Genomic DNA, 11651 nt, shown 5'->3' on the forward strand with positions numbered 1-11651 from the left:
TGTTGCTTGCATTTCACCTGCCAAGTGCTCTTCCGATACATCTGATTCCTCTAATTTCTTGCTGTTGGTGTGGCATATATATCTCTTCCCATTCCCTCGTTCATCAGGGTGAGCTCGGCTTTTAAAGCAAGATGATCGGGTTCTTCATCCTTCTTGAGGGCTAGTCGATGTCGGTCATCAACCTGGTAAGCTGTGTCATCAACGCGCTCCTTCCTCCAATAGGATTCTCTACTTTCTCGGCGGCGGCAACTGCGCACTCTTGCAACCGGGATACTGCGCACAATAATAATCCGCTGATCTCTGGAATGACGCTGCTTTCCACTCCACTTCAGATGGGGAATTTTAGCGTGGTGAATGACACTCAAACTGGTGCGTGACCCTTACGAATAGCGTCTTCTCCGTCTGTAGATTCTCCCACGCTCTGGCTGCACACTTGTACGTTGACGATTGGCCACTTAACCCATTATAACCCAATGTTGCTTCTTAGCAACATCAAAAATGCATACATTATATGTTCTGTTTAGAAAATATCTAAACCACGCATTATGTTTTGGTGTTAATTGTAATGGCCAAATATTCAGCTACGATAATTATGATTGATAGCAAAATTTTCAAGTTTTCATAATGAAAAATCTTGAAATTTGAATTCTCCCAAAAGTAGCTCTGGGTTAGAAAGGGTTAAGGTACTTATCACGAAGCAACGCTCTACAAACTCATCTCGGTAGGACCTTCAAAAAATGTAAAATCCACTCCACCTACCCGACAGATCAGGGATTTATTGTATCAACCGATTGATTCAGAGTCCAGAGTGCTAACATTCCATTTTGTATTATTATAAGCAATTATTAAGTAAACAAATATTATCTCCTTGACATTACATAACAACGAAAATTACAAGTTCTTGAACTTTAATAATTTCAAGTAATAAGGAAGACTTATTAATAATATAAGATGATACTTAACTAATGGGGCTAGTAATTAAATTTCAAGTGATTCTTCAGCATCATTGGTTTTTAAATTTATTTTCTCGAAAAAATTTTTATTTTCATGACATGTTTTATACTAAATCACTTTCCTTGGATTTAAAGAAAATTTGCTTAAAAATTCGTTTTGAAATAAATTTACTTTTGCTTCTAGGCGGGGGCAGCTGCCCCCTTCGTCCCCCCGCTGGATATGCCCATGGGTAAAACCTTTTATGCGACCTTTGAAATAGTGAGTGGCATACGTAATGTGGACAGAACTAGAAGTGTTGAAGGGTAAAGGCCATGTCATATTTAATTGATTTAATACTATTGTGGCTTAGAGGATTCCAATACACAGGTTAAGGCAGAGTCACTAAACAGGGGCCTTCAGGGAGTTCACGGGCCAGCTTGAGCAATGAGTCTGATTATTTTTTATTATTGTAAATATTTTTAAGGCGAAGATCCCCACACTGTTGCCCCCTTGTATTTGAAGAGTTTGTGCCTGACATTTTTAGATTTCAAGAAGCTGACTTTCAAAGTGAACACTAGTTCATTCAACAAGCATAAAATAAAAAAAGCAAAACCTACCACGTTTTCGAAAAGCTCTGCATCACTTCCCAGGGAACATTCCAGCTCTTCGAACTCCTGAACAGTTTTCAATGGGAAGGTCTTCTCGATGGATTGGGTCATCTGGGATAGTGAGTTACCACCCTCCTTTGTCAGCAATGCTAGCAAGCTAGCTTGCTCACCCATTTGCAGCTCCATTTTCACCAGTTTGCCTAAAAGAGGTAACAAGCTGTTAATAAATTTGAGGAATAATTTCAGCTATTTAAAGGGATTATTAAGGGCACTATTTCACAAATTTCCAGATTTAGTACATTTTTATGGGTAGTGCATATAACAAAATCCTAACATTTCAATGAAATGTCACCACAGTGCTGATTAGCATGAAAAAGATACAATCATACAGTCAACTGTAAAACTACAACATGTTTCTCTACTCATCATTATTCATATCAATCTCTCAAGTAAAATGTCATATTAATTGCTCCTACTGAGAATGGCATTTAATTTCTCGTCCACATTTTCATGGTTGCAAGTGCAGCGATAAGTTCCATCTCTTGATGGCTGCTGCACCATGGTGAAGACCTCTCTGTGGTCAATCACCACCTCCATTCATCATTTTCATTGCTGATTCTGGCAAAATCATGACTGGATACGAGTCTTGCACGTCATGGGATTCAGACTCTCGTAGCAGGCTCATGTGAATCAGTGATGTTAACTGCAAATAAACAGAATTAAGGTATTCAATGCTCACAGACTCAGAAAACAATGTTAGAACTTTGGAAAAAACCTGAATTGAAGTCATCATTTAGTCACAAAACTCATTCAGGTCTTACTTTGTATTGGAGGAGGTGAAATACCTCTCTCTCCCATTCGCTCTCTCTCCTCCGTTTCCGACTCTGACGTTTCCTCTGGAATTCGATCCCTTACCCGCTTGCTAGGCTTCTTTTTCCGGAGGCCACGACCACGGGGTTTGTGGATGCCAGAGTCACTTGTTTCGATGGCAGCATTATCAAACTGGCAGGCTTCACCATATGTATCTGGAAGAAATAATAATAAAATAGTCTATGCAATTAACCTTTTTGGTTTAGATACTCAACACTTGTATCTCATATCGTTTTTTTCACAGAATAAAATATTTGCAGCATTTTCCTTGCCTTACTTTAAGGGAATAAATTTATGAAATGAAATCATACCTGTTTTCGTGCCTGGCAATATTTTACTTTAATGCCTGGGCCTAGAGACATTAGACGAAAGACAATTCATTATAGAAAATTTTTTGAAGCGACTGCTCTCCTCTTCAGGAAAGTAACATCCTTCAACATTTACTATCCAAGAGCTACATCAGCATCTCCTTCATTGTTGAAATTATCGAATTCAACAACTACCCATGTCCTCTCCCTGTAAAACATAGAAAAGAGAAATACAATAATTTTTCCTCCAATACCTCGACATCTTCAAATACTTCTCATGCTGATACTAATTTATGTGCTACGAATCACACCACACTCTTTCCAAGCAAATTTAAAAAAATAAGGTATGCCGACCATGTTAACTTAACATATGTTTCCATGGAAGCATTTCTCATAAGAGGCTATTAATGTAGCAAGGATGCCACAAAAAAGGATCCTTCAACTGCAGGCTCTAGTATTTTGAGCATCTTGAACTTCACGTCGCAAATCTTGATGGTTTTACAATGTGAATAATTACTCACAACAAATAAGCCAACTTGCATACTGTTTGAAGTCACTGTATATGCAGGCTTCACGTTTAGGAATGACTGGCCCCTAATAAGAACTTCCGATTCCACAGTGCCTATCATGGTGATTGTAAAAATCTCACCATTAGTCAGCAACACACAATTGTCTGGCCGACTGCATCAAATTTTTCCATGTCTGGATGCCACATACCTGTAGAAGGGCTTTCCTAGCACGGAGTCTTGAATTCCTTCTTCCACACATACTTCTTTACTCTGAATGATAGCAGTTCTCTGCCACATCAACCCACAGCTATTCATTTCCTCGCTTCTTTTGAAAATTTGCTGCAAGGGTTTACTTGAGCATTTCGAGAGATTTTTAATGCGTTGCAAACAATTCTCAAAGGTGAAAGCACTAAAATTTTCCAGTACCTTAAAAGAGATGACGTCATCTGACAGATGGGTGAGGCCATGAACATTATATGATACAGATTCTTTACCATACAATACACTGAAGTTCTCCACAAAGTGCAAAATTAATTTCCTTGCATAACTGAAGAGAGAACTAACTTTAAGGCACCGTAACTTCCTACAACTATATACCACTTTTGACATACGAGGGTGGTCTGAAAAGTTTTCAACCTTAAAAAAAAAAAAAAATTTTAATTTTTTTTTTTAAATTTTCAACATAGTCTCCTTTTAATTCTATACACTTCTCCCAGCGATGCTCCCATCTCTGCAACCCGTCCAAATAGTACTCGGCGCTTTTCTGTGCAAAATAATTGTCTACGAAGGTGATTGCCTCTTCATTGGATGAAAATCTCTGTCCTTCGAGAGCAATTTTTAGATTGGGGAACAGAAAGAAGTCACTTGGGGCTAGATCCGGTGAGTAAGGTGAATGGTCAAGCAGTTCAAACCGTAATTCGTGGATTTTAGCTATTTCCTGGACATAAAAAGTTACTTATACCACTTATTTTATAAGAGCGCGACCCGGGTTTCAATGAGTAATCATCATCATCAGGCGCTAATTATAATTTGTTTATCTTGTTGAGACGTTACGTCGTAAATCTAGTTGATTTTTCACGTAGGCCCAGACAAGGGAAATACTCCAACCGTCGCACAGTGGGGTATTTAGGCCATAAACCTGGCCAAAACTATTTATAATATTAAAGTTGATGCAAATATGTCTTAATGGTAATCAAAATGTGATATATTAATACTTCAGTCGGAAATAAGTTATAAATTGCCTGTATTCAATTTTGGTGCCCGCCATTTTTCAATATGGTGGCCAAAATTTAACTGAACTGGAACACCTATATTTTATGATGTTTTTGGATTCTACATTTCATTTAATTTTAAGACTTTTTTATTCATAGTAATTTTTTTATAAAATTAATCGTTTAGAAGATATGCCTAGTTATTTTTTTTTATAAGACCTGCCGAAATTTTTTTATAAAAAAAATTCGTTAGACCAACCGGAAAAAGTCAAAAAATAATATAACATATTCTAAAAGAGAACTCTATTACCTACTAAGCATACCCAACATAAATTTAACATTAAAACATAAAGTTACCCAACATAAATTTAAAACATTCAAAATTCTTCTTCGTCACTGCTACCGATTTCATCTTCACTGGACTCATCATGAATTTCTCCTACACCACTTCCGGAACTACCACCTTCGGCTGGCTCTGGCAGAAGAAGTGTGAGTGTCTCACTGTTGAAAGGCTTGGATTGTTTTCGAGGCTGTGTTCTTGAGCAGCTCATAAAGGGATCACTTGTTAGAAGAAGTCGATTAAGGACGTCCCTGTTACAGATTGATCTGTTGAATTTCCTGGAATATTTACTTCTGTACAGTCTGAAATGTTTATTTCTGGCTTCAGCCGCTTCTTCAGACAGCTGGCCTATGGGTAAAATAGCATGCTTGATTACCGTAGCGCCATGAACCAAAACCTTATGCATAGTCGGTGTCATAGGATACCAATCGTACATGCTAACATAAAGCTTTGCCGTTTCATTAGCGTACGATTGAAATTTATCGACATCAATGTGATGCCCACTTGTAATGGCTTCTAGAATCACTTTCAATCTTTTGATCAGATCAAGGTTTACTCCTGTGATGTCTGAGGCCGTGGCAGGATTGAGAAAAAAACGTCTAGCAGTATTGCCATCATTTGTGTTCCCGAAACCTTGTTTAGGGACATCAACAAGAAGCCCTAATTCTTCCTTACACCTCCTCTGAATCTTCTTCTTAGTCTCTTTCACAATGTTTTTGTCTTCTAAAGTTCTCGCCTGCCATTTCTTCAATGGTATTTTGTATGCCAAATGAAGCACCGACTCCAGAAATCTGATTCTAGTATGGAGAGTAGACAGTCCAAACTTTAACGTGTCGGGGTTTACGTCAGCAGACTTGTTTAATTTGTTGAAATCCTTGGATGTTAACCCACAGATATAGCACCTGATCGTTGACGATGTACTAGCTGCGGAGTTGCAGACCTTCCCGTCGACCATTGTTAAGACAAGAGTGTGTTTGATACGTACTACACCAACATCATTCTGTACCTCTGTTTTGCGCAAATCTTGAATTTGATCTTCAATGTACTTGATTTCTTGCACAGTTATGTCAGCAGTTTCGTGTACAAAGCGAATACGTATCGGCCGACAGAATCTGGTGGAAGAAGGGGTCGGGTTTTGCCATATTGTCTTTGTCTTTCCATCGAAATTTGCTAGGAGCTTTAAGGGGACACAGGAGCTCTGGAAAATATTTGCATCGCTGTCACTTTTATTCTGGAACTTCTGTTTAAACTGCGACTGTTGAGAACCATCGCATCCCCATTTCGTTATCAGTTCCAAATTGTGTTTTTCTTTTATGTCGATGGTTTTCAACACCTCTTCCAAATATTTGCATAATCTTGAAGATGTGTGATCCAGCAATGCTTGAAGTTTAACTTCAGCCAATGTTTCAGAAACTACAATGGAATCTTCTGCTGGATAGCACTCTATTTTGGCATTTTTTAGTAACGAGTAGCAAGGATAAACTTTTTTATTTACATCTCTAATGACTTCATATTGATTTTTTGTCAATTCGGCATCTATTAAAATTCCTAGGGCTTCGGTAGGAGTGTGTTTTCTTATTTCACTCTTCTCAGGCAAAGCAAGTTTCTTCTTAATCTTTGATGCTCTAGTTGGACTTTCGGTTACTTTTTTGATCAAATCTGCTGCAGCAGGGTTACCTGCAGCTCTGTGACTCATGGCTGCTGCGAAGGTAAGTTCTTCTGGAGATGTCTGTTGCCTCAGTTCTTCCGTTTTTCGACGTTTACTCCTTTCACTTGCTCTAGCAAAATCCTTTGATGGGCGCCCTGGTATCCCCGAAACAAATACTGGTACCTTGACCATACTCGCCAACCACTCTGCATTCTGCATAAAAAATCTGTCTTCTTTGTTGTATGCCAAAGACCACTTTTGCTTGAATTCCGATCTAAAATATCTAAGGGAACGTTTTAAAGAACCCTTTTCTACATCTGGGCAGTTGGTAATTTCTTTAACTTGGTTTTCCAGAAACAACAATTTTTCATCGATTGTCCTGCTTTGTGATTCCTTCAGGATATCATACAATTCTCGTCTTGTAAACTCCTTTTCCATTTTCAATATCTTAAAACGAAACAAACGTATATTATTACTAAGAATATGTAAAAGTACTGCAATAGTTACAAAAGTTATAGTTGGTCAGTAATAAAATACTTAAAGGAAAAACTTTAACTTAAATATCGTAACACACCTACTTACCACCTTAATTACCTGCTGTCAACGCGGACGCTCCCACTCTTTTGTCTATCGTTGTTTATTGACCCCTCATGGCAACCCGCCCAAAATGGCGTGTTACGATATATAACTTAAATATTTAAATATTTAAACTTTAATATTTGAATACTTAAGGATTATTACATAAGGATTAATATTTAAATACTTAAGGATTAGAACTTAAATATTTAAGGGAAAACTTTCTCTGTTACGCAGAAGAATAAGAGGAGCGACGAATAGGCAAATGTATACCGCGGACCACAGACAATACGAAATTGTCATCTATTATAACATTGGGCTGCAATTAGACCAGAGTAAAATGTTTTTTTAAAGTATTATATCCATGTTCATTAACCAATGAAAAGGACATTTGAAAGTAATTTTGAATTAAAAGAGAATAATTTAAAAATTAAAAATGTTTTAACAGTATTATTATATTTAGTTCGAAAATTAAATCATATATTTAAGCCTAGAGCTGCCTCGGATAATCCGGAGTTTCGGATTATCGGGGCTCAGATAATCGAGGGTGTACTTTAATATTATCCATGTTAAAGCAATTTTTTTATCTAAGCAATACGACAGGAGTTAATAAGCTATTTATGTCTAAATGCATATTGACGCTGCAGTGAGTTTTGACTTTAAAATTAGCAACAAGATATAGGTTGAACTTATTTTACAAACAAAAGCAGCTTTAGGCGGAAAATGTTACTTCTGAATTTATTCCTCCTTATACTAATGCACAAGATTATCAATGAAAAACACCTTGACAAAGCCTGACACACTTAGAAAAAGCTTCCTCAAAATTAACTTTTATAAAAAAAATTGAGAAAAATAAGTTTTAGTGATGGGTAATATTTTTTATACAAAAAGTATTTACAAAATATACCAAATAACGATGTTAAAAGTAAGCTCTTACCTTAATAAACATACGAAGAAAATTTCACTAGAATCCTGTGAACCGTTGACTCACAAAAATTAACTTTGCAAACTCTTGTCATCCGCATAAAACGATGAAAAAGCGCAACCACTCAGACAGACAGCCAAACTTCAACTGACCATTGGAGCCACCGGATGTGCATAGAGGAATAAAAAAAGACATGGGGCGGCCCACCGACTAGTCACATTTGCGTAATAAAACTTAGTTTACCTCTACGACGAATTTGAGTTTTTGCCTTTTTGGCCAGGTTTAAGGCCTGAATACCCCACTGTGCGTCGGTCACATGCTGGATCAGGGAAAGACTCCACAAACAAGAAAAACAGCTCACAAGAAAAAGGTAGCCAAAAACAATTTACGAGTTATTACCGTACGATATCTATTCAAAGTAGAGTATTCAAAAAATCAGAAGTATTACAGAAAACAATGATAGTAATTCATGATCCCAAGAAAACATTACCAGCTAAATACCAGCAGAATAATTGCTCAAAATTTGCCATGTCTCACTAGACATGTGTCCCCGACCGGCCCACGAGCAGAAGAGAGCGAGAGTTGGCTATGACACGACGAGACAGGATTTGAGGGGAGGGATTTTTCCAAGCGGCGGAGGGGGTACTCCAGGCGAATTCACTACTGCGCCACTGCTCCTGTTGACCGGCTGTTCCGCAAAACATCATCCCTTAGTTTTAGTGAACAGCATACCAGCCAGAATTCTCCCCTCAAACTTCTGGGGGGGGGGGGGGGGGGAACACTAAAAAATGCCACATTGTTGTTAATCTTGTTGTTACCTAGTTACTTGATGAATTTTAAAACAGACGCCAGAATAGGTGAAAAGGATGGGTAGAGGTATTCATTTATAAGGGTACTATCTTGATTTTCAATAATTTTTAAAATTTCTAACTGTTCCCTAGAATCCAGTTCTCGACGGTCATTGCAAAAATTTAAAATATTCATTTTAAAGTCGCTTCTGTGGCAGTTACATATTAAGTGCTTAGCAAAATTACTCTTTTCATCTTTATTATGTTTGTAAGCACTTAAATGTTCTTTTTTCCTAATTTCAAAACTTCTTCCTGTCTGTCCCACGTACACACCATTGCAATCGCTGCATTTCAAAGAATATACTCCACATCTATCCAATCGGTCTATATGGCCTTCCTAACGGCATGGATGGCAGCTGGTGACCGTGAAGATGTTGTGATGTTAACGTAAGATGGGGTAAGATTCTGCCGGAGACACATGCTGTTGAAGTAAATATTGAGAGAGGCGATCCGTTTCTTGATGGATAACTTTCTGTATAACTTTACTTGAGTAGCCGTACTTGCTTCACGAACAAAATTCACTAATATAATTTTTTTCGGCGGACGAGGATAAAAAGAAGCAGTGGTGCACAGTGACGTACCTCGATGCACTTTCTCTGAAAATGGCTCATCATTTACCCAAGGACAAATTCCGCTTGGCTTTTAGACCTTATTCCACCTTAAGGAGACTGATCGTTAAATGCAAGGACCATATAGACCGATTGGATAGATGTGGAGTATATTCTTTGAAATGCAGCGATTGCAATGGTGTGTACGTGGGACAGACAGGAAGAAGTTTTGAAATTAGGAAAAAAGAACATTTAAGTGCTTACAAACATAATAAAGATGAAAAGAGTAATTTTGCTAAGCACTTAATATGTAACTGCCACAGAAGCGACTTTAAAATGAATATTTTAAATTTTTGCAATGACCGTCGAGAACTGGATTCTAGGGAACAGTTAGAAATTTTAAAAATTATTGAAAATCAAGATAGTACCCTTATAAATGAATACCTCTACCCATCCTTTTCACCTATTCTGGCGTCTGTTTTAAAATTCATCAAGTAACTAGGTAACAACAAGATTAACAACAAGATAAACAAATTATAATTAGCGCCTGATGATGATGATTACTCATTGAAACCCGGGTCGCGCTCTTATAAAATAAGTGGTATAAGTAACTGTTTATATCCAGGAAATAATGGAATACCACATAGTTAACCAAGAGTTAGTGAATTTTGATTTTAGCTATTGCAATCGCTGAGATGTGAGACGGTGCGTTGTCTTGGTGAAACAGGATTTTCTTTTTCTGCAAATGTGGCCGATTTTCCGTAAGTTCTGCCTTCAGCTAGTCAAGTAATGATGCGTAGTATTTTCCCTTAATGGTTTTTCCTTTTGCAAGATAATCGATTAAAATAACTCCATGACTATCCCAAAAAACTGTCGCCATCACTTTCCTAGCCGAAAAAACAGTTTTAGCTTTTTTTGGAGCCGGTTCCCCCTGTGCAGTCCACTGTTTGGACTGTATTTTCGCTTCGGGCGTATGGTGGTGTATCCAAGTTTCATCAACAGTAATTAGTCGGCGCCAAAACTAGGATTTATTGCGTTTAAACTTCGCCAATAGAGCGTTGGAAATGTTCATTCGAACAAGTTTTTGCTCTAACGTGAGCAAACGCGGCACCCAACGCGCGGACAGCTTTCTCATTCCTAAATGTTGATGTAAGATGTTACAAACACGTTCTTTTGATATGTTCATGACCTCTGCTATCTCTCTCACTTTAATTCGGCGGTCTTCTAGCACTATTTGGTGAACTTTGGCGATATTTTAGTCTGTAGTTGCAGTTTTTGGACGTCCCGAACGTTCATCGTCTCCCAAGCTCTTACGGCCACGTTTCAATTCAGCTGCCCAAAAATTCACTGTTGTAAATGATGGTGAAGAGTCTTCATACACAGAATCCAACTCATCCTTGATTTGCGTAGGCGTTTTGCCTTTCAGAAACAAATATTTAATGACGGCTCGATACTCGAGTTTGTCCATTATCACAAAATCACTCACATCAACTCACTAAAATGACTGTTACATAAAAACTGCGCGTCCAAAATGGCTGAAACTTTGGTTAGTAACTGTAAACAAATAAACAATTAAATTTCATAGCTTTTATTTACTAGTGTTGCCATCTTCACGTTGAGGTCGGAAACTTTTCAGACCACCCTCGTATTTTAATGCTTAACGTGATTGCATAATTTCTTAAATTCACAGAAATTTTTTTACAGGTAGTAGGTTATGTGAGAAATTAAGTTATTGTGAGAGTTGGCCTTAATGCTGTTAATGTGTTGGTGAAACATTATACTTAAATGTGGTACATTGTTGTGCGGCATGTGCACAACTATAGACCACTATGAATTTTATACACTGGTTCAATGATGCCGTTATTTTAAACCATTTATTTTACTCATTTTTGTACACAAGAAGATACAGAAGTATTTTAATAAATATATAAATCACAATACAAAGGAAATACCTTCTCAAAAGTCTCTGAGCACAGCTGGCACAAAGTTGAATGAACAATCTACTCCTTAATAATAAAACGTTATTGTACTTTTCCACACGAATTTAATTAATACGACCGGTTTCGTCGCAGAGGCGACATCATCAGGTACAGAATCCGTTATAATAACAGTTATTTTCTTCTTGTTTATCTGGTTGCTATTACGTTGGTAGGGGAGGGTTGCGTTGGGGTTGGAGCGTCACTCAGCTTCAGGGGAATCTCCAAGAGCGGGGAATAGTTTACAAAAATATTTTCATTTGCTAAAATTCCATTTTTTATATGCTTCCTTATCTCCAACTCCTCCAAGCAGTCCATCCTTCTTCCCTTTCCCTCAAGGTGGAGAATTTC

General features: G+C 37.6%; 1 protein-coding gene across 1 annotated transcript; it reads right to left on the reverse strand.

The window, feature by feature from the left end:
- Positions 1-657: 657 nt before the first annotated feature.
- On the reverse strand, positions 658-2237 carry LOC124159895. Its single transcript, XM_046535779.1, has 2 exons — positions 2018-2237; positions 658-1741 (listed from the first exon to the last, which is right to left on the reverse strand). The coding sequence occupies exons 1-2, from the start codon at positions 2136-2138 to the stop codon at positions 1413-1415; spliced, it is 450 nt and encodes a 149-aa protein (XP_046391735.1). The 5' UTR covers positions 2139-2237; the 3' UTR covers positions 658-1412.
- Positions 2238-11651: the final 9414 nt, after the last annotated feature.

This window comes from Ischnura elegans, chromosome 5 (genome assembly GCF_921293095.1).
Source record: "Ischnura elegans chromosome 5, ioIscEleg1.1, whole genome shotgun sequence".
NCBI classification, from domain to species: Eukaryota; Metazoa; Arthropoda; class Insecta; order Odonata; family Coenagrionidae; genus Ischnura; species Ischnura elegans.

Bases quoted from the DNA above. Each gene is read 5' to 3' on its own strand.
- LOC124159895 (XM_046535779.1), bottom strand. From the start codon at position 2,138: ATGGAGGTGGTGATTGACCACAGAGAGGTCTTCACCATGGTGCAGCAG. The intron at 1,742-2,017 runs GTAGGAGCAATT...TACCTCTTTTAG, and splicing joins GAAATTAAATGCCATTCTCA to GCAAACTGGTGAAAATGGAG.